Raw genomic sequence first — 23,972 nt, 5'->3', positions numbered from 1 at the left:
CACGACGGTTATTCCTGGGCTTGATTGGACAGGCTTTTGGGCCAACAGTTCTTAGTAGAGAGAAATTTACAAGGCCTCATAGGGCCTTTTTCAAAACGTGCTGGGCCGAACAAACTTCTCAAAATCATCGTGGGATTATTTCCTCCAAGGCCTCTAGACTGTATAACGCGAAGGGACGGATCCAACGTGGGGCAGGGGTAACCCGGAAAGGATACTATAAAGGATGAAGCCATTGCCTAACCGTCTGTTTGGTTGAGGGTTGGGTGGGTTGGGTTGGCTCCGATTTTTATTTTGGGGTTGGCTCCAACTCTTCTCATGTTTGGTTGGAAAAGTTGGATTGGATCGACTCCAACTCATTTTTACGTTTGGATGGAGGGATTGGATGGAGGGATGGAGACAGACTTCATAGCGTTGCTACACCGTTTCGTGGGCCCCACATGTCATCGTCATGCTCCTTTCTTCTTCACCGTCGTCGTCACAGGGAAGCCCGCCGGCCGGCCCCGCCGCCGCGCCCCATGCCACCTCCTCCTCCGGCCCGCGCGCTGACGCCGCTCGCCAGCCCCTGCCGCCGCGCCCTACACCGCCCGCCGTCGCCACTACTGACCCGCTGGCCGGATCCGCGCGCGCCGCCGCCCCAGCTGGCGGATCCGCGCGCTCCGCCGCCGGCAGCGGCGGATTCGCGCGCGCCGAGGCCGCCGCCGCCTCTGGAACTCCGAGCGCGCCGGCTGCGGGAGGCGAGGCGGGCGGCGCGGGACACCGTGGCGGGCGGCGTGGGGCGGCGCGATGGTAGGTGAGGCCGCCACCGAAGCTCGCGGTCGCCACCGCCAGGGCTCGCGGCCACCGCCGCCCCCGCCGGCTCGCACCGCCGCCGGAGCAAGCGGCCGCTGCCGCCAGGGCCCGTGCCGGCGTCGGGGCTCGCTGCGCCGGAGCCCGGCCTCCGCTGCGCCTGTGCCGGCGTCGGGGCTCGCTGCGCCGGAGCCCCCCTCCGCTGCCCCGCATCCTCCATCGCTGTCTCCGTCGGTCTCCGTCATCGGACGTCGCGAGAAGTGGGTTCGCTGCAGGAGGTTCGCTCCGTCCGTCATTTTTCGAGGAATCGGCCGAACCCGCATATTGGAGGAATATTCCTTTGCGGAGCCAATCCAACCCACCTCAATTGCATCCAAACAGCCATGGGGATGGGTCCAACCCAACCCAGCTCGCTCCAACCCCCAACCAAACACACGGTAAAAGATTCTGGTGTGAGCTGGTGGTGTACAACTAGCCCATTATTTTTATTTCGTGCTGCTCTGCGCGGCCCAAAATAAACACCCAAAATAAGATTAGACTATCAATCTAAGGATGAAAAGGTGCCACTACTCGTGGAAGTCTGCTCCGCTATAAATTTAAGGCTGCTGCTACTCGATTGCAGCAGCAAGATCTTGCTACTTTCTCATTTTGATTTTTTCTACTTTGTTCTTCTTCTGTTACTAGTTTGATTTTCTCCCTCTACTTTCCCCTTTCATTGCACTTTCTCTTTCATCCATTCTTACAAATCTTTTTAGTCTTATTTTTTAATTTTATTTTATTTTTCTCATCTTATTTATTCTTCTTCTATTCCTAGGTAAATGTTTCCTCTATTTTATAACACATATCATTATTTTTCCGTTTCCTATATCTACACAAATTCATAATTGACTTTCTAGAAAAGAAGCGTGCCTTACTTGATTTTTATTTTTTTCATTATTCATGTTTTCTTTTTCCTTCCGTATATTTTTCACTCATTTTTTCTTCCGTTATTTTTTCTCCTTTTTAACATATTTTTTCTTCTTTCTTCTTTTTCACCTTTTTCTTTTCAATTTTCTTCCTTGAATTTTACGTTGACTTCCTTCTCTAATAAGAATAAATTATTCGTTTTGTAGATTAAATTGTTCCATGATATTGACTCATTTGTTCGCTTTGTAGATTAAATTGTTCCGTGATGTTGACTCATTTGTTCGTGATATTCACTTTTCATATCTCTCATATATAATCAAATGTTCGCGATATATAATATTTTGTTCGTTGTACATTATTATGGTGTTTCTTATATTTAATATTTTTATTTGTAAAAATAATTATTTGTTCACAGCATCTGAAAGTAATTATTTAGTGCTGAAGATCTTATCAAAGAAAGATAATGGTACAATTTAAATTTATGACAAGAAATATAATGGTTCCATTCAAATTTAATTTAGATGCACAGTTTAATAGTTATAACTTTTTTAGTTCGAAATTTGCATGCACATAGATGATGCCATCTTTGTTGTATTCTTTTATATGCATGCGCAGAACCTCTCTCCTATCTAGTAGCTGACAACATGCAGGTGCCAAACTTTTTATTTGTGATGTTCAGCGGTGTACTATTATTTGTTTGTCGGATTTAATATTTTGTTTGTAGTAGTCCATACATTCAAGCTTTATCAAAAAAAAATGATTAAAAAATAAAATTTTCCAAATATAGTCAAGTGTGGTCTTGTATTGAAGGTCTTGACGCAAGAAATATGATGTTGCAATCGGAATTTAATTTGTATATTCCCTCCAGGATTTATGGATTTTTTTGTTTCAAACAAGTTTGCATGTCGATGATGTTATTGTTTTGTTTTATCTGCATATCTATACATACGTTTTCTCTCTCTGTGTGCAAGATTTATTGGACTGGAACGTGGCCCACCATGTGTAGAGACGCTTCTTCAGGCAATGGTATCATGATGTATCACCTCAAGTGATATACAACTGCGCCGGGGTAACCCCATGTATGCTATCAAGCCCCCAACATTTTTCAGCTATGGATGATGAAGAGGGAGAAGAAAAGGAGGAGGAAGAAAAAAATGAGAGTAGGAGGAAGGGGAAATACCCCCCCACCCCCCCTGAGTCCAATTCTTAGATCTACCACTAAATGTGAGTACGCGACTAACGACTGAGAATACAATATCTCGTAATGAATAAGAGAGGAAGAATGGGGAGCATAAAATAGGATGTAGGGGCAGTGCTCACAAATCCAATTCCACAATCACTGTTACCATGCTTCGTGGCGCGCGACGAGATAGCGACGCGAGCTGTCTGCCGCTCCGCGTGCCTGTCATACATGTAAATGAGATAGAGGCTAGCTTGATTTCGTGCATGGGAGAATTTCAACATACGTAATGATCAGCTAATATGTATAATGTGATGACTGGCATATATATTAGATACATTCATTTTTCTCTTTCTAGTGTGTTCCTTAGTGGCAGAGCCAGTCCCAACATCAAGAGGGCTCCTTCCTCTTCCTCCCTTTTCTTCTTCTTCCTTTCCCCTCTCTCCCATCTTTCTTCCCCTTTGCCTCCAATGGAATTCCTAGAGATAGGGGACTTGAGCCCCCCTTTCCCCCATGCTGGCTCCGCCCCTAGTGTTCCTTTAAGTTATACTAAAACAAACAAGTATTTTCTTTTTTCCCCTTTTTGATTTTTTACTTTCTATTATGTTGTCTCCTAAGAAGTTTTTATTTGATAATTGTTTCATTGAAGTTGTAATAAAAAAATTCTCAAGAAGTTGTGCAGTGGACTTATGTGTAAAAGTTATGCGAGAAGTCTTCCTAGATAATTTTTCTCAAAAAAGTTATACATATATGTTGTACATATCATGAGAAGTTATACTAAAAATATTCTCAGAGTAGTTGGTTGGAAGAAGTTATGCACAAAAACTTTATTTAATACAAAAGTTGTGCTAAAAAATATTTCTTTAGAATTTATTTGAAAAAAATCATACGCAAAAATTATGTACATACATTATAAATTTCTAAAACTATACAGCTGTGGGGGAGAAAACGTTCCAGAAAAGGAAACTTACGTGTCGTCGGAGATCGCTTGTTAGCAGCCGTCCTAGCGAGCGAGCGCGGATTAGAAGGTGTCGACAGTCCTCAACCTTACTTACCCGTACAGGTCAAGCAGTGTGGCTCGAAGGATGGATAAAAATCGAGGTGTGCGGAAGATCTTCAAGCAATCACTTGCCCCCTCCCGCAACAAAATTACGGGTCCCCTTCCTCTATGGTTCAGAGCTCACAAGCTTATCCATTGCAGCAACAATTAAATAGCTTGGGGACTAAGAGCAACTCCACTAAAGTTTCTAAATTTGAGTGAGCAAATGTCCATTTAAAAACCTACTTCTAAATTTTAGTCACTCAAATATGGGCCTCCACTCCAGCAAGCTGAGTAAATTAGACTTCCAACAGTTGGCAGCCCAAATTGAGAAGATGGGGGAGAAATTTGGAAGGCCTACTAAAATGACAGTCCATTTGCTTCTCCTGCTGAAGATTGATTTTTAATGTCCACCGACTAAATATTTATATGGATGCCTATTTCTCTCGCTACTGAGTTACTCTAAGAGTATGTTTGGTTGCCGGCCCGTACTTGCCACATTCAGCTATGACTCCGCGACAGGCGTAGCGCTCAAAATGGCCGCCACATTCTAAGGCGAGATTCCTGCGTTTCTTAGATTCGTGTGGCTGCCTAAGTTGAGTTGCCTATACCAAACAGCTGCTTGAATATCTGTGACGAAACCGTAACTGTGATGTGGCTGCATGTGGCGGTGAACCAAACATCCCCTAAAAGCATTGGCCTGTGGTGGAAAAAACAAGATACCACTGCCATACCTTGCCATGCTGCTCTTCCACCACTGCGATCAAGAATTCATGTGGCCTAAGCCCTGTAGCCTTCATTATATTGCATTTTGGAGGAGCATTAGCTTATTACCATCTTCTTAAGTAGGAGAATCGACGTCAGATCGATAACGAACGCGTACGTGCGATCCCTACCAACTGAAATTAAATGTTCACTGGTGATTCAGATTTGAACAATTGTCCATGGTAGTATCTTCAGTAGTCATATATAGCCACAGTTGAATAAAAAGATGTGTGAACTAAACGAACAAAAGAGCGATGAATTAACCTGCATACAATTCATATTCCTCCGTTGGAGAGTACTACATGGATACGCGCCGTCGATCTACTAGTGACAAATCAAATCATGCCCTTTTTGATTGAGCACAGGCAAAACGAAAACGGAGAGGAAACATCAAAAAGTCCGACGAAATGCGTGCTCCAGCAAGGTCTAAACGCACACCCCAGTACCAGAGCTCCCCATCGACCGTGTCAATCTAATTAAAAAGCTCGTGAACCCACGCCTTGTTTAACAACTCTCGCAAGTAGCCTTCGGTCTTCGTCTTCCACACAAGTTTGTTTTGTGTAAAAAAAGAGCTCCCGTTACGCCAAAGTTCGACCAAAACGTCAGGTGGATGGTGACACGTACGTGATCATCAGTTACAGGCTTACAGCTAGCGTACGCTGCCGTCGGCCCCCTCTCTTACCAGTTCGTCGATCCATCCCTTTCCACTACTGCCGCTGACATTCATTTTTCTAGTACATTGTAAAACGTATCCGGGCATGCACCGAACCGAGTAAGATAAATCCACGGTCGATCAGGATCCAATGGCAATCAAGCACCGTTCGTTGCTCCTCGAGATCCGCAGAAGAGGAAATTCTGATGTGGACCGATGCAAAGCCGACGAGGTCTATGCGTGCGTAGTATGAGCACGCGCTTGCTTACTGGATGATTAAACATTGGCCTGGTGGTACCCCGTACCCGGCCGGGTTGATGGAGGCCAACGAGCCACTGCATGGATCGGGTCTCTTCTTAGACTCGGCATGGCATGATCGTAGTCGTAGTAGTAAAATAATCGCATTTTCCCAACTGCTGATGCTGCTCGTAACACGGATTACTCGACGTCACGTTTAGAGATGCACATGTATAAATGGAAGCCCGCTGGTCATCCCCATCACCACCACTCCTCCCATAGAATAGATCTCCTGCTGCTTCAGGTCAGCTCAGAGAGCTGACAACAAGCTCAAGTTCTGCAACTGAAAGCTAAAAAGGTTGAGAGCTGCAGTGGCAGTGTTGGAAGCTGCTAGCGTCGATCGAGCCTGTTGCCATCGAGATCGATCCAGCGATCGTCGGTTTGGTAGCAAGTGCAAGCATGATGAAGCCGTGGCTCGTGCTCGCATTGGCCGCGCTGGCGGCGGCCTCCTGGTCGGCGGCGCGCGCGTCCCCGCCCCTGCAGGTCGGGTTCTACGAGCGCTCGTGCCCGCAGGCCGAGGACGTCGTGCGCAACGCCGTCCGCCGCGCCGTCGCCAGGGACCCCGGCCTCGCCGCGGGCCTCATCCGGATGCACTTCCACGACTGCTTCGTCCGGGGCTGCGACGCCTCCATCCTGCTCGCGTCGACGCCCGGGCACGCCGCTGAGCGGGACTCGCCGGCCAACAACCCGAGCCTGCGCGGGTTCGAGGTCATCGAGGAGGCCAAGGCCATCGTGGAGGCGCACTGCCCGCGCACCGTGTCCTGCGCCGACATCCTCGCCTTCGCGGCGCGCGACGGGGCCGCGCTCGCCGGCGGCGTCGACTACCGCGTCCCCTCCGGCCGCCGCGACGGCCGCGTGTCCGTCGAGGACGAGGTGCTCGACGGCAACTTGCCGTTTCCGACCTCCACCGTCGGGGAGCTCGTCGAGAGCTTCCGGCGCAAGGGGCTCTCCGCCGACGACATGGTCACGCTCTCCGGCGCGCACAGCATCGGCCGCTCCCACTGCTCGTCGGTCACGGACCGGCTCTACAACTTCGAGGGCGAGCCGGGGCGGGCGGACCCGGCGCTCGACCCGGCCTACGCGGCGGAGCTGAAGCGGCGGTGCCCACCGCCGCCGTCGGGCGACATGGACGACGCCACAACGGTGGCCCTGGACCCGGTGACGCCGAACGGCCTCGACAACCAGTACTTCAAGGACGTGCTCGCGCACAAGGTGCCCTTCACCTCCGACCAGACGCTGCTCGACAGCCCCTGGACCGCGGGGCTCGTCGCGTTCCATGCCGCCGTCGGGCAGGCGTGGGAGGCCAAGTTCGCCGCGGCGATGGTCAAGATGGGCGCCATCGAGGTGCTCACCGGCGACCAGGGCGAGATCAGGGAGAAGTGCTCCGTGGTCAACCACTACTAGCTGACTCTGCTCTGGGTCAAAATGCAGTTTTACGACAAGGATTCAGTCGGTGGCTGTTGGCACAATTTCATATTTGAGCCTGGGCCAACAAGACTCACAGGGAAAGCAAAAAAACAAAAAACAAAAACAAAAACAAAAACAAGACTCACAGGGTGTGGGTGAGCAATTTATTTGGTGGAAGGTCCGTCCTCAAGGCGAAGCCCATCTTAAACTGGTGTTGCACCAAATGTTGTTAAAGGCCCATTCAAATGCGGCCAATTTCTTGTGATTTTTGTGTATTCGTTAAAAAAGGTTTGTCTTTAAATTTTCTCTTCTGAGGAAGTTTCTTTCTACTTAGCATGCATGGATGCAAAATGCACAGTACATGTTCGTTCTATCATCTGTTCATCAAATCTTACCATGCCTCCTTGATCCACTATTGGTAAATAAGAAGGGAATGTATTTGATGCAAACTAACATCTTGTACAAACTATAGAAATTAGATCAACATCCAAGGGGCACGGGGGATTGGGTAATTTTTCAATCTGGACCCGCCCTTGGATTGGGTAATCACACTTTTGCAAATCCCTCCTCCCACTCTTCTGTGCCCCTCCACTTGATGTATGTTGATCCGATGGTCCAAATTGAAATTTTCATAGTTTACACGGAGAGATTGATTTGCACCTAATATCTAATATATGTTCTCAACTAAGAAACGACCGAGGCAGAAACTGCCGTATTATTCTCCCAGCAACTGACAAATCACCAAAAGATACTGACAAAATCACTACGTCGCCTGCTATGCACCAGGCAAGTTCGCCTCAAGTTCACTGTGACAAAATCACAGTGCATGTTCGCCTCAAGTTGCAGCTGATCGATCGAAATTGGCACCTCTTGTTTCCGAATCCTGAATTGCTGATCACGTTCTCTTGCCCCTCGTGAATAAGCCGCCCCTCATTCTTGTTCCAGTTGGATTTGCATCTTCCTTAATCATTGCGACTTTATTTTCATCTTCAACCCAACTGTCGATCTCATATTAGGTTGTGTTGAATCATTTCCGCACGATTGGCAGTTCGCCATGGAAGTTGGCGAGCCACTCGTTGGTGGCGCCGCAAGGCGGACTCCCCGAGACGAAGGGATGACCAAGAAGCTCCTCCACGGTGGCCCTCTTCCGCCATTCCTTCTCGAGGCACCGCCGCACGAAGCTCGTGAACTCCGGCGTCGCAGCCACGGGCACATCCGGCTCGTCGCCGATGCACACCGCCACCGCCAGCGCCGCCCAGTCCGGCCTCTCCCCGGACGCCACAAGCGGGAATCTGCCCGCGTGGCATTCCAGGAGGACCACTCCAAGGGCCCACACGTCGCTGGAGAAGTCGACGGCGGCCGACGGCGAGGCCGCGCCGAAACCTTCGGGGTCCATCCTCTCCGGGCTCATGTACGCGCGCGTCCCCACGGCGCCGGCCGCGCGCATGGAGACGTGGCGGCTGGCGCCGAAGTCGGCGATCTTGACCTCGCCGTGGCGGCCGACGAGGAGGTTGGACGGCTTCACGTCGCCGTGCACGATGCCGAGTCGGTGCAGGTGGCGCAGGCCGCGGAGCACGCACTGCGCGACGCCGGCGATGGCGTGCTCCGGGAGGCGGCCGCGCCGCCGGAGCACGTCGCCGAGGGAGCCGTTGGGGATGTACTCGAGGACGAGGCACAGGAACTGATCACCGCAGGAGGGCCTAGGGAAGACGCCGTGGAGGCGGACGACATGCGCGTGGTCGGGCGCCGCGGCGGCCACACCGAGGTGCACGTAGGCCTCGCGGAGCGCGGCGCCGCCGCCGTCGCGCAAGCGCAGCGCCTTGATCGCGAGCTCCGCGCCCGTGCGGCGGTGCCGCGCCATGTAGACCGTGCCGTCCGCGCCGTGGCCGAGGACGCCCCCCTTCTCGAGCTCCGCGAGGCGTTCGACGACCGGGCCGACCGAACCGGTCGGCGTGGACGGCAGGCCGCCGAACGGGTGTTCCTGGTACGTGAACGGCGGCGGTGACGCCGGCGGCAGCACGGACAGCCTGAGCTGTCGGCGCTCTCGCAGCTTGGTCGCACCCTTGGCCATTGCCAACCAAAGGAAAGGTCAGTTCTTGTGCAATGGATTGGAGGAGAGAAGAGAGACAGGGAGAAGAGTAGCTGCTGGTTTGCGTTTACCGGAAGTCCTGAGAGGACAGAGGAGAGTGATAAATTAGGCGAGCGGTGTAACGGACTACCGACCACACGGCCGTAATGCAGGGAAGCATCTCTCCTCTGAGGCTCCGAGGCGTAACGGAAACAGCTGGGATTACGGGGAGGGAGGGGGCGTCATGCTTTCAGCTCCACGGCAGCTCAGAATAGACTTCCATATAGCTTTACTGAAGCAAAAAAAAACTTTAACTCAATGAGTGGTGAAATAAAATGAGACACAATTACACATTTTTTGCTACTTTACTTGTATTTTCCAATCAGATTTCAAATTCGTAAGCAACCAGTCACCAGTTTTTTTAGATCTAAAAATGCTGAGCCTCAATGGATTTTTCTTGTTCAAAGTTATGCTAGCAAATTGCCCATTCATAACAGATCTCATTATTGTTGTATCTCTAATAAAAAACAAGTGGACATGGTACCTATACAAATTCTAGTTTTTTTTAAAAAAAAACGCAACTTCTATTTTAAAGTAGTATAAAAAGTGATTGAAGAAAACAGAAAAGAACTGAAATTGCAGTGCATCTGTGGCTGAGAGTGGCTTCTGATGCCTATCCCAAAACACACGCGTGTCAGACTGTCAGTCCGTCGGTTGATATGCTGAAAGCCCTGCCTGCGCGGTTCCTCCCCTCGCCGGAGCACGGCGGGTGGCGCCGGCGGCCTCGCCGAGGGTCACTGCAGCCAGTTTCGGCGGCGCTCATGACCAACCCCGCTTACTTCGAGGTAGGCAGGTTCCTGGGTGGCTATGGCTTCATGAACATTACAAGGTAAGCTTTTCTGAATCTTGCTTGATTCCACTTCCATTTTGGTTTCATTCAAGAAATACGAGCGGACGGTGCGGTTATATACTTATATTCTGATTTTGTTTGGAAGTTGGAGCTAGTTCTGGAGTGTCTTGTATCATTGTGTCACTGAATGTCGGATTGGTTGCAACATTCGCAGCGTTGTAGCAGTTGCTTAGGCTGATTAGGTTAATTCTGCTTGAAATCCCTTCGAGATGGGCTGTGTGGGATTAAAGATGAGATCTTGGAGTGATGATTAATGGTATTATTCACCATTATTAAGCCCCTAGCCCTTCCCCTTTTTTTTGATTGAAATGAGCCGGTATCCTTGGGATTTTTGCTTCTGGTTATGTTAGGAAACTACGAAGGGATGACCAATTCAGAGAAATGTTTGGAGATTATTATGGATCAATAGTTTCTATGTACTCCTGGATGATTCCTTGGTGGTTGGTTACTAAGTTCCACATAAGTTGGATTCTCTTAAATAAACACTGTAGAAAATACTTTCCACATATTTTTGTATAACATGATGTATTGGTGCTGCATATATGTTATTCAGAGACCTGTTGAAAGAACCATCAGATGCTGCCTTCTGCATTTAGTGCTTATTGCGATTTTGCTATAGCATAAATGAAGGACCTGGTTTGCTTAAAAAATTAGTACAAGATTTGTGTAAAATGAAGATTGTCTAACTTTCTGACATGTGATTCAGTTACTCATCTTCTCAATTTGGAGAGCCTTCAAATGTTGCTGGTATTCAAGATCTTGGTCTTGGATATTCAGCAGAAGAGCTTGAGAGTTTGAGGGTCCAAGACATTGGAGAAGGAGAAGTGACGATTAGGTTATTCCCTTCTAACTGATGTTTGCTGTTTTTTTTTCTAGGAAAGGAACTTAATATGCTGAAAATTTACCACAGTAAGGTCATACTCATTATTCTTTTATCATGGCCTGTTTCCCAGACTTTACGAGGGAAGGGTTGTTCAAGGCCCATTAAGGGGCACACAGGCTGTATTTAAGGTATGCATAGAATTCTCACTTTGCTAAGTTCAGTTGATCAGCTGAAAATAGTACATCAGCAGAATGATGTGCCTTGAAAATTCGTTCAACAGACCGATCAAAATATTATTTGTAGCAGGACATATACTTTTTCTCTTTTAATTTTGGTTGCAATTTATGATGGTACCTTTCTCTGCCATAGATATATGAATATATTGACCATCTTATACGTGCTAAGACATAGGATTTGAAACAAAGGTATACCCTGGAGCCCGTGCTGGTGCTTCTGAAGCTGATTTGATGGCATTGAATGAGCTAAGGACTCATGCTTTTCTTCAGGTTAGGTAAATCATAAATTGCTAACAGAAACCACAAGCATGAATGATTATTTTAGACATGCTATTTACACCAAAAAAATCCCCTTGTCCTCTATTTGCAGAGTGATGCTAGTGACATATGTGACAACATTCAGTTTCTTTTAGGGGCCTTTGAGACAGCAACTGGAGAACAGGTTTAGTATTATAGAACTTTTTTGTGCTCGGATTCCCCAACATATGGCAAACTTTGTTGCATGAGAGACTGACATAGCTTTACTAAAGTGGCTAGCCTTCCGCGATGATGGGAAATATAGTGCTGCAGACTACGCAAAAATAACCAGTGAAAGGCAACTGAAGGAGCAATCTGGAGACATGCCATTTTGGAACCCTTTCAATCGAGCATACAAATTGGAGCTCAGGAGATACTTTGTTCTTAAGCTGCTTAATGGAGCTATGAGTGGCCTTCTTCACATGCACAATCATGATAGACTGCATCAAAGCCTTGGGCCTTCTTCGATTATTCTCAAGTATGCTCATACTTGTCTTAACTTTTGTTCCACATTGTAATACTAACTACTGATTAGTGCACCTTTCTATCCTATAGCACTGTAATGGACAAAGAGGGGCCCTATTTAGTTCCAAGGCTACGAGATTTGGCATTTTCTGTAGATATTGGGTATAATTTTCATCCCCTTCCTACCTTTGCAAGTGATATCAGTGAGATTTGGCATATTATGTAGATATCGATACGACAATATCTGAGAAATATTTTGAAAAATGACAGATATTCATCTGTTGGTGCTGGAGCATTGTCAGATGGGCTGTGGCGTCGGGCATCTGCTGCTGGAGCATCAACTCCTTTAGAGAAGCGAGCCTTTGGAATAGCTGATGACATGCAAGTATTCTTTTTTCCTTTTTTACATCAACAAAAACATCACTCAAATTTACATGTACTTGACAAAACAGTTATGGAGCCGGGCTGCTTGTTGCATACATGGCATTTATTCCATTTTGCGAAGCAGGAACTGTGGATGGCATTTCCTTGCAGGTGATTGAGGATACATATTAACTACATGTTCTTGCAAGAGGCATATTGCTCTCTGTTTTCCAGTCAAACACTTAACAGAATGTCAATTGATCGTGCAGAGACTTTTGGAGCGCACCTTCCGGCTTGACATTTATGCTGCAAGAGAGTACGAGTTGCTACTTGCTAACACAAAATAAGCTTCCTTTTTTGCTTAGTCCTAGAAAGTTTTTTATAGAAAAAATCTTTCTCAGTGAATAAGCTCTTTTTTCTAATTTCCCAACCTGATGACCAGTCATGATATTGAGATTCAGCACACATGCTTATTCAACATTCGCAATTCCTGTAGGTATTGTCTGGCAGATGACCGGTTGTCGGAAGCAGTAAATTTTCTAGATTTGGGGGATGGTGCTGGATGGGAATTGCTCCAGGTTTGCCTCTATCATGCTAATTGCAGTTATACTGCTGCACATCATTCACAGCATTGCAGTGGCCAGCTAGGGAATTTTCTGTTTCAGTGGTCAGCTTTGGTCCAGGATGCACATCTTCAGCGAAGATGCTAACTCTAGTTTCTGTTTCGACAGGCAATGCTTAATCCGGATTACCGCAAGCGACCTATTGCCGAGGCTGTACTGAACCATAGGTTTATAACTGGGGCTGTCTTACGGAACTACTAATCTGCAACTTCTGTTCAAAGTTCAAACTACCACGGAAGCCTGTAAATATACAATAAATTAAGCGGAAGCCGATACTACATTCTTGCATGAACAATGCTTGCTCTTTGTTTCTCCCTTTCAACATGTCTCTGCTTGGGTGGACAAATAGCTGATGAGATTTGAAGAAAGAGCATCCATTTGCAGCTCTCGGCTGAAGTTGGGTCAGCTGCACTGCTGGCAATCACCCCAGGGCCCGTAGTGCTGGGAGACCTCCCAGACCCTCTTCCAGCACAGCGCGCAGTACCGCGTGTGGCACGCCCGGCACACCAGGAGGTTGTTGGCGCCCGCCTGTCCATCCAAGAATCAATCAAAGCAGCTCTGACAGATTTCATCAACATGCCCCAAATCTGATGATTTCTGCTAGCTAGCAATGGCGGAAGCGTCGCTGCTCACCTTGGTGCGCTTGGCGCCGCAGGTGGGGCACGTGTACCTGAGCGCCCGCATCCACCCAGGCTCCTCGATCTCGACGTCCTCGTCCAGGTCCTGGTTGCCCACCCGCGCCTGCTGCCCCGGGAGCCTCCCCCTGCCGACGCGCTCGAACAGCCCGCACTCCCCGTTGCTGCGAGGACGCCAAAAATGGCAGCCGAAAACTGTAAGCTGCACGCCTGATGGGTGATGGCGAGCGGATTGGAGGCGTTGGGGTTTGCTTGCTCACACGAAGTGCTTGTAGCCGCTGATGGCGCGGCTGCAGCGGTAGCAGAAGAAGGTGCCGCAGTTGTCGCACACCGTCTTGTTGCAGGCTGCCAACGGGTACCCGAAACCCGATGGGTTTTTCTTCGTTAGAGTGCGGGCATAGACTAAATTCTATACCCACGGGTTTTTTAATGGGATAAACTTCGTACCCGTCGGGTTTGCGGGTGCGGGTTTGTTCTTCAAGTATCCAAACCCGCAAATCCGTGGGTACAATAAACCCGACAACATATAACCTAAAATACTAATGTCACAAGGTCTTGTATCAAAATAAGGTCCAATCACATGTTAAGAGAGACTTAGGCTCACGTACTTCCATTCCCATCGATGATTACCTATTCATAGACTCATTTGGCTATAATGCATTGTGTATTTGTTTATATTTTCTATTAAATTTTGTTGCTTCTTCTATCGGGTACGGGAAACCCGCGAGTAAAAAAACCCGCACGGGTACGGGTACGGGCATGAAATCATACCCGCGATGGGTATGGGTTTTTTAACGGGTACGATTTTATTCTGGCGGGTGCGGATTTGGGTTAGTAATACCCGACGGGTGGGTTTGTACCCGTTGGCAACCCTTGCAGCCCTCCGTCTTGGCGATGGCCATCCGGCACGCCGGGCACTGCCTCGTGCTGCGGAGCACCTCCCGCAGGCTCAGCAGCTCCTCCACCTTCCGCTGCTCCCGCAGCCGCTGCGCCTCCGACCGCTGCTCCTCCCTCGCCGAAGCTTTCAGCTTCTGCCGCTCCTGCCCGGCCGCCGGCCGATTTGCGCATGCAATTCATCAGCAAAGAAAGATGAACAGCGAGTGTCGTGTCGCGTGTGGAATTGCCAGCGCGCGCGCACGCGTACCAGCAGGTCGTCGAGCTTGTCCTCGGCGGGGACGCAGGCGTCCCCGACGTGGCGCCGCTCCCCGCACCGCGCGCAGAAGGTGAAGAAGCACGCGGGGCACTGCGCGTCGTCGCCGGCCGCGACGCAGGCGGCGTTGCACCGGGGGCAGTAGGCCACGTCGGGCATCGTGTCCAGCGTCCTCCGCAGCGCCAGCGACTCCCACCGCGTGTAGCCCTCGTCGGCGAGGAGGCGCCGCAGCACGGGCGGTGGCAGCGGGGCGCGGCACGACGGGCCCGGGCACGCCAGCCGGGTCACGCTGCCTTCCTTCACGTGGATGCCGTAGTAGGACTCCATGCACTTGACGCAGAAGGAGTGATCACAAGGGAGCCGGATGAAGTTTCTGCCTGCAAAAATTTGAAACAAGAAAGGATCAAATTCTGAAACAAAAAACTCACCAGCAAAACTTACTGGATGAATTCTCGGCGATCGGCACCAGTATTTTCACTGAGACAGACTCCGCACTCGTGGACGCTCTGATCAAACGTCTCCTGCGACCTCTCTTCGCTGTATCTTGTAACACCCCAGGTGTTAATCACCTTGCATTAAAGCTAAGCACACGATTAACCTCATTATGAGCACTGAGTTTGCACACCTAAAAATATTGGATAAATTTTTACCAAAAATTTTCACCTGAGATCCTTTAACAAGTTTTCAAAATGAAATCAAATTGAATTCTAGTTTAAGCATCTAAACACATGAAATGATGAGTTCAAGTATGGTTAGAAATTATGTTTCAATTTTGAAATGATAAGAATTTGAATTCGCAAAAACTGAAACCAACATTACCAAAAATTTAGTTTGGCTCGGTCAGAACCGGTCTAACCGGTGTGACTGACCAGTCTGACCGGTTGCCCACGGCCTTATCCATTTGTCTTGACCCCAAAACAAATAAAAATCACTCATTCTCTCCGTCTCACTCACTCACTCTCCCTCTCTCACGTTAACTCTCTCACTCTCTTCTCTCAACGTGCCCTCCCTCTCCCCTTAATCCCCAACTCCAAATCCCCATCTCCAAATCAATCTCATAGCCAACGAAGCTTCAAATCCACGTGGAGGACTATCTTCCCCGCGTATTCCTCCCCGGGGAGCTTTGGATTTCAAGTTCTTCGCGCGGGGAAAAGCTCATTCAAGGTACTCCAACTTGTGCCGGCCCGATCTATCTTTCTAGGAGGTTCTAAGTGATTTGATTTGGTCTATCATCTCTATATGCATCCCTCAACTAGGATCTAAAAGGGTTTTGATTTTGGTGAGTTAGTTTTTCCCCAAGAAGGATTTTTGTTTTTGGGCGATTCTTGTTTTGGCTGAAAATGTACTCATCGGAACTTCCTACACTTTTGTCGGAACTTCCTATGAATTAATTTGGGTAAACCGAGCACCCTTTATCGAAACTTACTTGAAACTTCCGGCAGTTGTCGGAACTTCCTTTGACTGGGTCAGAACTTCCTATAAACACTGTGCAGCAGGACTTGCAAAATATATAGAAAATTGCAGGAAAACCAGAAAAAATGCAAAACCAATTTCCTTATCTTCGTAATTTCATGCTCTATATGATAGAACCATGAAATGTATTATTTGGCAATATTTTATATACAGTTTTAATTATGCTACATAAATGCTTCTATAACTCATTAATTGCATAAATGGAGTTGGGAAATTGCTAAAAATATAAAACCAGTTTGGATAACTTAGTTTAGACTTGTGTAAGATTTAGTTAACCTCTGCATGTGTAGTTGTAGCTTGCAATGTGTAAACTTAGGGCATGCCTCGGTTAGGACCGGTCTGACCGGTTGGAGGAACCGGTCTGATCGGTAGTGTAGCCAGTATTAATATAGGACCGGTCTGACCGGTTGGATACCGGTCTAACCGGTAGCATTAGGGCTGGCAAGCGTAATTGTATGTAAATCGTAGTGTTTATACTCGGTCGATAGTTATTTATTTTATGTGCATTAATTAGCATTTCATATGCATTCGTATAGAACACGTGGTGAGAACTTCGACTACAGATGGATCGTGAAGCTCAGGATCGGTGAAGCATGATTGAGAGGGAATTCGTGAAGACCCGGCCCAATGGTCGGAAGGGCCCAAGGCCGGAAATAATATTAGCACTGACTTAGTATTACCCTCAGGCAAACCCCGGTGCACATCCTATTATTTTAAATTATGACACCTATATATGTCTCTATTACTTGTGCATTAGGTTTAGGAATTGTTTAGAACTCTAGTTGCATGATCCCTAGGTTCCCTTGAGTTATACTAGTATGTATAGGACGATAGAAGTGCTATACTTATTAGTTCCCGGTAGAAGACGAGTGATCTTTGGTCACTCGCGAGAAATAAGATGTTTAGAAGTCGAGTAATTTTCGGTTAATCGTGAGACGTATAATATTTTATAATCCAGTTCCGAGTTGTTGAATTTGATATAAATGGAAGTTTGAGACCGGACGGGAAGTGATGATGATATATAGGTATGGCAGCAGGACAAGTTTTCTGGGTGTCTTAGTCCCGTTTGTGTCGGTTAAGGACCGTACCGTTGTTGGCCCTGCTGATCATGTTTGAATTGTACTAACCGCATGCCGGGAGTAGGAGGTAGTCGAAACCGGTAAGCCGAGTACTGCTTTGCTTCGAAAGTACAGGAACCCGCACCCAACTCCTGGAGTAGTCGAGTAGTCGCAGAGAAATGGGGATGCATATGCTTACTTTTGGTGGTCTCACGTTGAGCTCGGCTGACCATATGTCGTTGGGTTGGTTCCTGTAGTTCGAGGCGGGGAGGGGAAAGGTCGGTGTGTGGGGTCCGACGGGCCTTTTGCGTGCCGTGTCGATTAGGTCCACCTTGCAAAGTTAAATCGGATCGATTCGCCGTCAGTCGCTCTCGGATATGGGCACCTTGATCTTCGAGTCACATCGTAGTTTATATTGGATTGATAATGGTAATTATAATTGTGAGTACATTTAATTATTATTTATTGCTCCACAATGATTGTTATAGATTGTTTATGCAAATGTTAGATTTTGGTTAATTTATATTGAATCTAGGGCTAAAATATTAAAAATAAAGACCGACTTTAGTTTCTTTTCTGCAAACAAACCACCAGCCAAACGCTTTGCATGTCTAGGTATGTGGGCTAAGTTATACCCACTGGTCGGGTAAGTCTTGCTGAGTATTAGTTGCTCAGGGTTTGTTGTTTATCATATTTCAAGTATAGGAGCTAACTAGGTTTCACATCGGTGGGCTCGATGTGGCGCCTTGTAGCTCTCGACTTATTAGTTTATTTTATTTATTCTCTAGTAAAAATGCTCTGTAAGTTAGATTCTCTTCCGATGCTATCTCTTCTTTTTTGTAAATTTTTAAAATTTAAAGCTGTTTTGTAAAAGTCTTAAAATTATTTACTATTTTTGTAAGATTTTATCATGCTGGTACCTTCTGCGCTCGTCTTCTGGTGTGTTTCGCTCGGCCTGTGGGTTAGAAACAGCCTGTCAAGTTATATTTAATTAAACTAATGCACCTGATGTGTTTAAATAATAGCGGTTAAACTTAATTAAACGTTTTAACTCGGACGGGTCTGTCACATATCGGCGCATCAGAGGGATGGTGGAATCAAGGATGAGGCTCCTGCCAATGGCGCGCTCATCTTCACCAGCCGAGCTCGCGTCCGGACCCAGCACCATCTGGTCATCCGAGGCGATGCAAGACCAGGACGAGCCGCTCAGCCAGTCCGCCCACCTGAACACCACTTCTTGCCCCGGCAGCTCTGCCCAGATCTCGTCAAGAACAGAGCAGAACCTCGAGAGTCGAGACCTCCGGCTCGTCCAGCCACTTCGCCGCGACCGCGAAGTAGGGGGCGCGGGTGCTCGGGTACGACCGCGGTAGCAGCCAGGTTAGCGTTATGGGCGGCAGATGCCGCAGGCTGCAAGCGTACAGGAGCCCGTCGTCGGCGTCCTCATCGTCGCCTTCGTCTCCGGTTTCGGTGGTTTCGTTGGTGCCGACGTTCATGTACACCTGAATCTCACCTTGAAGATGATAGTGCAGAGATATCTGGAGGAGGATTTAAGGACGTGTGCGTTACGGTGTTTGCAGAAACTGCACCAGTCTGAACGATGGCAGATGAATACTTGGGAATCGGGATGGGGTTCAGATGTTTAGTTACCTGAAAACAACGAAGGCCGTCCAGGCTGTCAAAGTTGACCATGTCATCCCCATAGATGGCTTGCAGTGCCAGCAGCTGGAGATCAACCACAACATGTCATCAGATGCTATTGTTAGTAGCAACAACAGTTCGCAAAATCACACATATGATCTGACAGTATGCCAGCAATCAGACACATCAATGCATCAGCTTTTTGTCTGAACGTTACTGAACTTGCAATGTACTACAGGACTTGCGACCCCATGAGAAATCGAAGGTTTTAACTATGATGAGTAACCAAGAGAAAATAGGAAGAGAGAAACTGATCAAAGCGATAGCGTCATCCGTTACCTCATCTTCCTGTATCTGTCTGTTGCCCTGAAACTGCTCCTCGGAGAGCTCGTCATCAACACGAGCCGCGGCGGCCTCCTCCCGTGCCGCCCAGTACCCGGCACCGACCTCGCCGGCCGGGGCCGAGGACGATGGTTCCAGCGACATCGTAGCTGTATTCCGGCGAGAGCCTCGCCGCCGCTCGACTGCTTGGTGATAGTCTCGCGCAGATGCTCACGTCACGCCGGCACGTCGCACGTACGCACAGCTCGTATCGATTTGCCCTTCATCTCATCATCATCATCCAATAAAAAATAAAAGTAATCGTGCGCTCGCGGGGTTGTATTAACAAGCAGGAAGTCAGGAACTCGTATACAAACCGGTCTGGACTGCTGATGGCATCGCACACGAGTACACGACTCACCATCGCACGTTATTGCAAGAACTTCCAACTTCTCTGCCCTACGAGCAACTGAAAAAAAAAATTCTACACTTCCTGCAGGTTATTGGCGCTGAAAATATATCACATAACTTTTCTTGGGCGACCTCCAGGCTTTACCGCTTCATGTAAGGATCAAATTAACGGTGGAAGTAATTGGCGTCAAATTGTAAGCAGATCAAATTAGTGGATACATGCATAAAACGAACTGAATCTTCAATCGTTCGCCAAGAATTGAATCTTCAATCTACAGTTAATAGAATGCCCTGTTCCGCTGTTCATTACATGGCGAACCATTTGTTCTTGACATCAAAGGTCCTAGCTAAAATGCTACCATGGAACCTCCCAATTGCAAATTTACATTGTCCCTGCCAACAGGAATCCTCTCGTCTTGGACAACAAGTGGATGCAAACACTGGAAGTGGCGAAGATGTTCTGTACAAAGGTGTTATGTACTGTATACAGCAAGATTTGGAGTCTCAAGGATCTGTGTGTTGCTGGCAACCTCTCGGTCCATAGTGTTTGGAGCTCTTCAAAACCCTCCTCCGGCATAACGCACAGTAGTGGCCTCGGCAACCCATGCACAATATATGATTGTTTGTGCCCAGCTGTCAATAAACCATGGTATTGCATTGAGATGTTAGTCGACATGTTTTGTAAGTATAATAACCAAAGCAATTATAAGCAGCAGAATTCATTCGACTTTCTAGAAGAAAACTGCTACTTCCAGCAACCATCTGCACATGTATGGTGATCATACGAAGATAAAAAAGAGTAAATTGAAAAATTGATACAGAAACAAAGAAAGGTCAATGAGCGTGATAGAACTTGTGCTAAACTACACACGATTTACATAAATATTTCTTTTGTAGCATAGGGCAAAGATGTACATTAATGGATGTTGCCCTGCTCTAGATGCAAGATAGGAACTGTTGCTAACCTTTTCATTACGGCGGCCACAAATGGGACAAGGATAAAGCCATGGCAATTCAGGCTCTAGCTCCACTTGATCTTCATCATCATCGTCTAATTCTTCATAGAGTCCAAAACGTCTCCGTTGATTGGTGACTTCAAACAGCACACAATTTCCATCCCTTGAGTGGCAACAACATTTTAGCTTCTGGATGAGTATAACCAAGATTGAACACAAAATATTTGAGCATGAATCAAGATTACCAGAAATGGTTATATCCACTAATTGCCTGGTTGCAACGATAGCAGAAGAATTTCCCGCAGTTCCTACAGGTCATCTTGTTGCAGCCTTCAGTTTTTGAGATAGCCATTTTACAAGAGGGACATTGCTTAGAATTGCGAAGCACTTCAATGACATTTAACAGTTCATCTATTTCCCTCTGTTCTCTCAACAATTGTTTTTCTGTCATAGAATATTTCTGGTGCCGTTCCTGTTAAAAGTAGAATATGTCAAGTGTCATGGCACTGTGATGGGTATTCATAAACAACATATACAACAACAACAAACAACAACATAGCCTTTTTTCCCAAGCAAGTTGGGATATTCATAAACAACATATAAAGAAAAAAATCTCAAATGTATCATACAAACATAAAACGCAACTGCCAAATACAGTAGCATGCTCAAATAATATCATTCTCGTTCTTCAAATTATTATTACATAAAGCGCATCGTCACTTAAGAATTAGATATGCATCTACAAAGTAATTCCTCTAGTCACAAACGAGTGACATTGTGAACAAACCACAGTCCTCAAAACACAAATTTTGTGATGACGATTTCTTTGTATTAATACACCAACCAAAAAGGACGATTAAGTTCACTAAAGAGACTATTAAAATCATGCACTACATACAGTATGTGGATAAACTATAGTCAAAGAAAGCTGAATACCTAACTTCACCAAACCAGGTCACATCAGAATCTTGGAACAATAACAGATACTATGATTAAGATAAGCAACAATACACTCATTCAAGTTAAGTACCAAAACAAAATCAAATGATGTTTATTTCAAGAAAGTAACAAAAGATGCTGACTGTATAGATGATTAATTTCACTAAAAGAAAGTTAAATCATTAACAGTTTATGCAATATTTACCTTCAAAATGTTAATTCTCTCTGCTGGACCAACACACTCCTTCCCCACATGACGTCGTTCTTTGCACAAAGAGCAGAAGGTGAAAAAACACTCTTGGCATTGGGCATCATTGTCAACCTCCAAGCAAGCAGCATCACACCTGGGACAATATACCAAATCAGGCATTGTATCTAAGAGTTTCTGTAGCGCAAATGATTCCCATCGCGTATAGCAATCATCTCCCAAAAGGCTTTTCAATATTGACGGTGGAAGGGGGCTGCGGCAAGTTGTATCAGGGCATGTCAGCATTGTTAAATTCCCTTCTTTCACATGAACTGTACAGTGAGACTTCATGCACTTCATGCAAAACAAATGGTGGCATGGGAGCTTGATAAAATTTACGCCTGGTAGAGTGAAGAAATGAAGAGGGGAAAACAGAGTCAAAAACTACTAAACAAGGTTCAAGCTTCAAGCGATGAAAATACTAAGACACCATATTTTGCATGTTTTCTGCTTTGGGGATAATAAAGGGCAGGCAGCTAAGTCACCGTATAATCCATAGTTTTATAGATCCTGCCACTGCTAGTTTTTAGAAAAAAGTACAACATCAAACTAATTTCATTAAATCCACCATGAAATATATATTGATAGTGTGGAAATTTACACATTTTCTTATAAGCTTGATCAAAGTTAGAGATGTTTGACTTAGAACAAAGCTAAAGTGACAAGTAACTTGGAATGAAAGGAGTATTGTTTTGTTTCCTAATTTGAGATCCTAACTTTATTTCAAAAATAGAACGATGGTGAACAAAATAAACGAGAAAGCAGTGATGGGAACTTGAAGGTACATAAGTCAGCAAATCCAAACACAAGCATCCTAACTACATAAGGTAGACTTACCAGTATTTTCACTAAGACAAATTCCACACTCACGTAGGCTTTTCAGAAATATTTCATGAGATCTATTCTCATCATAATCTTGCATCAGAGGAATAGTAGAACCAACAAGAACTTTTCTTGCAATAGCACGTTCATCCACAACATCTGAAGTTGCACCTGGAACTAATATTATGCTGTCGTTCAAAGAAATGCACGACCATGAAGAGCTACTCAGCCAGTCCACCCATCTATACACTACTTCTTGCCCTTGAAGCTCAGTCCAAATCTCATCAAGCATGGCACAGAGGTATGAAACTTTTGGTTCATCCAACCACTTGGCTGATATAGTAAAATAAGGAGCCCATGTACTGGGATATGAACGCGGCAGCAAACAAGTTAACACCACAGGTGGCAAATGCTTTAAGCTGCAAGCATAAAAGAGTTCACCAACATCTTGGCTCCCCTCATTATCAGTTCCAATTGTAGTTCTGTTTGGACAAAGACTCAATAAGACCTTACTGCCATTAGGAACTGGATACCGCACAAAAATCTGGGGAAGAAGACATGAACATTACACTCTTGAAGAATGAGAGAGTTAATTAGGAGGACAAAGCACTGAAACAGACCTGAAAAGAGCGAAGACCCGCCTTATCCTCCAAGATGACCATATCATCCACATAAATAGCTTGCAGTGCCAACACCTGAACATATTATGGTATGCTACTGCATATTAGCGACAACAGTAGTTCGAATGGCTATCCTGTGAACACAGCTATTACTTAGAATTGACTATCCTAATTGTCCAGTCCTAAGTAAACTCGGTTTTAGGCGGTAGATGAACAAATTCACCATCCTAACTAAATCTCCAGTCCTATGTCCTAAATGAGCATACATTTTAACAAGGGAAAAACGAAATAATCTCAATGCTATAGAAGGGTGATTCCGTTACATCCTCTGGCATATCTGAATTCCAGTTCAGACCGCTAGGTACAACGATTACAGCGCATATTGTACATGTCGTCACAAGTTAGTCCCTGCAGCTCCAGATATAATCCACCGATTTCCGGCGCGCGCTAGTGAAGCAGACAAACTCGCAAGCCACAAGCAATTGGGGGCGCGAGAAGCAATTACCTCGTCCTCCTGGAGCTGGTTGTTGGTCTCCAACTGTTCCGCCGAGAGTTCGTCCTCCCCACGAGGCCTCGCGGCCATCGCCTCCAGCCGCGCCGCCGCCTCTTCCCGCGCCGCCCAATATCCGTCCCCGGCCCCCGCCGGCGGCGGCGAGGACGATGACGAGGCCCCGCTCGACATTGGAGAATCCCGGCGAATTGATTGCCCGCTCGCCCCCTACTCGAAGAGAGAAAAAGAGTTCGCAGACAAGCTGGAGTCGTTGAGTTCAATGTCCATGTCCCTCCTAGGCTCCAAGTAGGCTAGCACCGAAACGAAAACGAACGTCGACTTCGACTATGGGAACGGAACGGTCGGTTCGTGCTCTCCGGTTCGCCGTGTCAGAA

The 23,972-nt window shown here is 46.8% G+C and overlaps 5 protein-coding genes across 6 annotated transcripts; 2 read left to right on the top strand and 3 right to left on the bottom strand.

Annotated features, from left to right (window-relative positions):
• Positions 1–5,853: 5,853 nt before the first annotated feature.
• On the top strand, positions 5,854–7,128 carry LOC120639146 (peroxidase 5-like). Its single transcript, XM_039915176.1, has one exon. The coding sequence runs from the start codon at positions 6,025–6,027 to the stop codon at positions 7,027–7,029; it is 1,005 nt and encodes a 334-aa protein (XP_039771110.1). The 5' UTR covers positions 5,854–6,024; the 3' UTR covers positions 7,030–7,128.
• A 931-nt stretch (positions 7,129–8,059) lies between these two features.
• On the bottom strand, positions 8,060–9,109 carry LOC120655979 (mitogen-activated protein kinase kinase 10-like; the record flags this gene model as incomplete). The annotated part of the gene is made up of 1 exon (XM_039933975.1): positions 8,060–9,109. A coding segment is annotated over one exon (1,050 nt), but the record flags the coding sequence as incomplete, so codon positions are not given.
• Positions 9,110–9,747: 638 nt separating this feature from the next.
• Positions 9,748–13,139, top strand: LOC120639130. 2 transcript variants are annotated; one of them, XM_039915162.1, is made up of 12 exons: positions 9,751–9,989; positions 10,717–10,845; positions 10,964–11,021; positions 11,259–11,339; positions 11,440–11,511; positions 11,600–11,844; positions 11,922–11,993; positions 12,102–12,212; positions 12,284–12,365; positions 12,464–12,510; positions 12,691–12,772; positions 12,926–13,139. In XM_039915162.1, the coding sequence occupies exons 1-12, from the start codon at positions 9,820–9,822 to the stop codon at positions 13,016–13,018; spliced, it is 1,242 nt and encodes a 413-aa protein (XP_039771096.1). In that variant the 5' UTR covers positions 9,751–9,819; the 3' UTR covers positions 13,019–13,139. The 2 variants fall into 2 exon arrangements, with proteins under 2 accessions (XP_039771100.1, XP_039771096.1); XM_039915166.1 differs by lacking the exon at positions 12,284–12,365 and having other exon boundaries at positions 9,748–9,989; positions 12,926–13,105.
• Positions 13,140–13,219: 80 nt separating this feature from the next.
• LOC120655971 (E3 ubiquitin-protein ligase RNF14-like) lies at positions 13,220–19,257 on the bottom strand. Its single transcript, XM_039933964.1, has 11 exons — positions 19,111–19,257; positions 18,781–18,855; positions 18,432–18,668; positions 18,211–18,382; positions 16,803–16,812; positions 15,069–15,139; positions 14,591–14,979; positions 14,333–14,492; positions 13,713–13,797; positions 13,451–13,616; positions 13,220–13,345 (listed from the first exon to the last, which is right to left on the bottom strand). Exons 1-11 carry the CDS (start codon positions 19,255–19,257, stop codon positions 13,220–13,222), a joined length of 1,638 nt encoding a protein of 545 aa, XP_039789898.1.
• A 466-nt stretch (positions 19,258–19,723) lies between these two features.
• Positions 19,724–23,948, bottom strand: LOC120639118 (E3 ubiquitin-protein ligase RNF14-like). The gene is made up of 7 exons (XM_039915157.1): positions 23,593–23,948; positions 23,088–23,162; positions 22,483–23,011; positions 21,604–21,986; positions 20,705–20,931; positions 20,469–20,622; positions 19,724–20,136 (listed from the first exon to the last, which is right to left on the bottom strand). The coding sequence occupies exons 1-7, from the start codon at positions 23,767–23,769 to the stop codon at positions 20,008–20,010; spliced, it is 1,674 nt and encodes a 557-aa protein (XP_039771091.1). The 5' UTR covers positions 23,770–23,948; the 3' UTR covers positions 19,724–20,007.
• Positions 23,949–23,972: the final 24 nt, after the last annotated feature.

The sequence above is a fragment of the Panicum virgatum genome, chromosome 1K (assembly GCF_016808335.1).
Source record: "Panicum virgatum strain AP13 chromosome 1K, P.virgatum_v5, whole genome shotgun sequence".
Taxonomy (NCBI): domain Eukaryota; kingdom Viridiplantae; phylum Streptophyta; class Magnoliopsida; order Poales; family Poaceae; genus Panicum; species Panicum virgatum.
Note: the sequence above shows the minus strand (reverse complement) of the source record. Positions and strands in the feature narration are given on the sequence as shown.

What these genes read in the sequence shown, in the direction of transcription:
- LOC120639146 (XM_039915176.1), top strand. Translation starts at nt 6,025, where the DNA reads ATGATGAAGCCGTGGCTCGTGCTCGCATTGGCCGCGCTGGCGGCGGCC.
- LOC120639130 (XM_039915162.1), top strand. Translation starts at nt 9,820, where the DNA reads ATGCTGAAAGCCCTGCCTGCGCGGTTCCTCCCCTCGCCGGAGCACGGC. An exon ending in CCTTCTTCGATTATTCTCAA is followed by an intron (nt 11,845 to 11,921) that starts GTATGCTCATAC and finishes TCTATCCTATAG; the next exon opens with CACTGTAATGGACAAAGAGG. An exon ending in GCATTTTCTGTAGATATTGG is followed by an intron (nt 11,994 to 12,101) that starts GTATAATTTTCA and finishes GAAAAATGACAG; the next exon opens with ATATTCATCTGTTGGTGCTG.
- LOC120655971 (XM_039933964.1), bottom strand. Translation starts at nt 19,257, where the DNA reads ATGTCGCTGGAACCATCGTCCTCGGCCCCGGCCGGCGAGGTCGGTGCC. An exon ending in TCGACGACCTGCTGGTACGC is followed by an intron (nt 14,493 to 14,590) that starts GTGCGCGCGCGC and finishes GCGGCCGGGCAG; the next exon opens with GAGCGGCAGAAGCTGAAAGC. An exon ending in GCGGCGCCAAGCGCACCAAG is followed by an intron (nt 13,346 to 13,450) that starts GTGAGCAGCGAC and finishes TTGGATGGACAG; the next exon opens with GCGGGCGCCAACAACCTCCT.
- LOC120639118 (XM_039915157.1), bottom strand. Translation starts at nt 23,769, where the DNA reads ATGTCGAGCGGGGCCTCGTCATCGTCCTCGCCGCCGCCGGCGGGGGCC. An exon ending in CGGGTCTTCGCTCTTTTCAG is followed by an intron (nt 23,012 to 23,087) that starts GTCTGTTTCAGT and finishes CTTCTTCCCCAG; the next exon opens with ATTTTTGTGCGGTATCCAGT. An exon ending in AGAGAATTAACATTTTGAAG is followed by an intron (nt 20,932 to 21,603) that starts GTAAATATTGCA and finishes TACTTTTAACAG; the next exon opens with GAACGGCACCAGAAATATTC.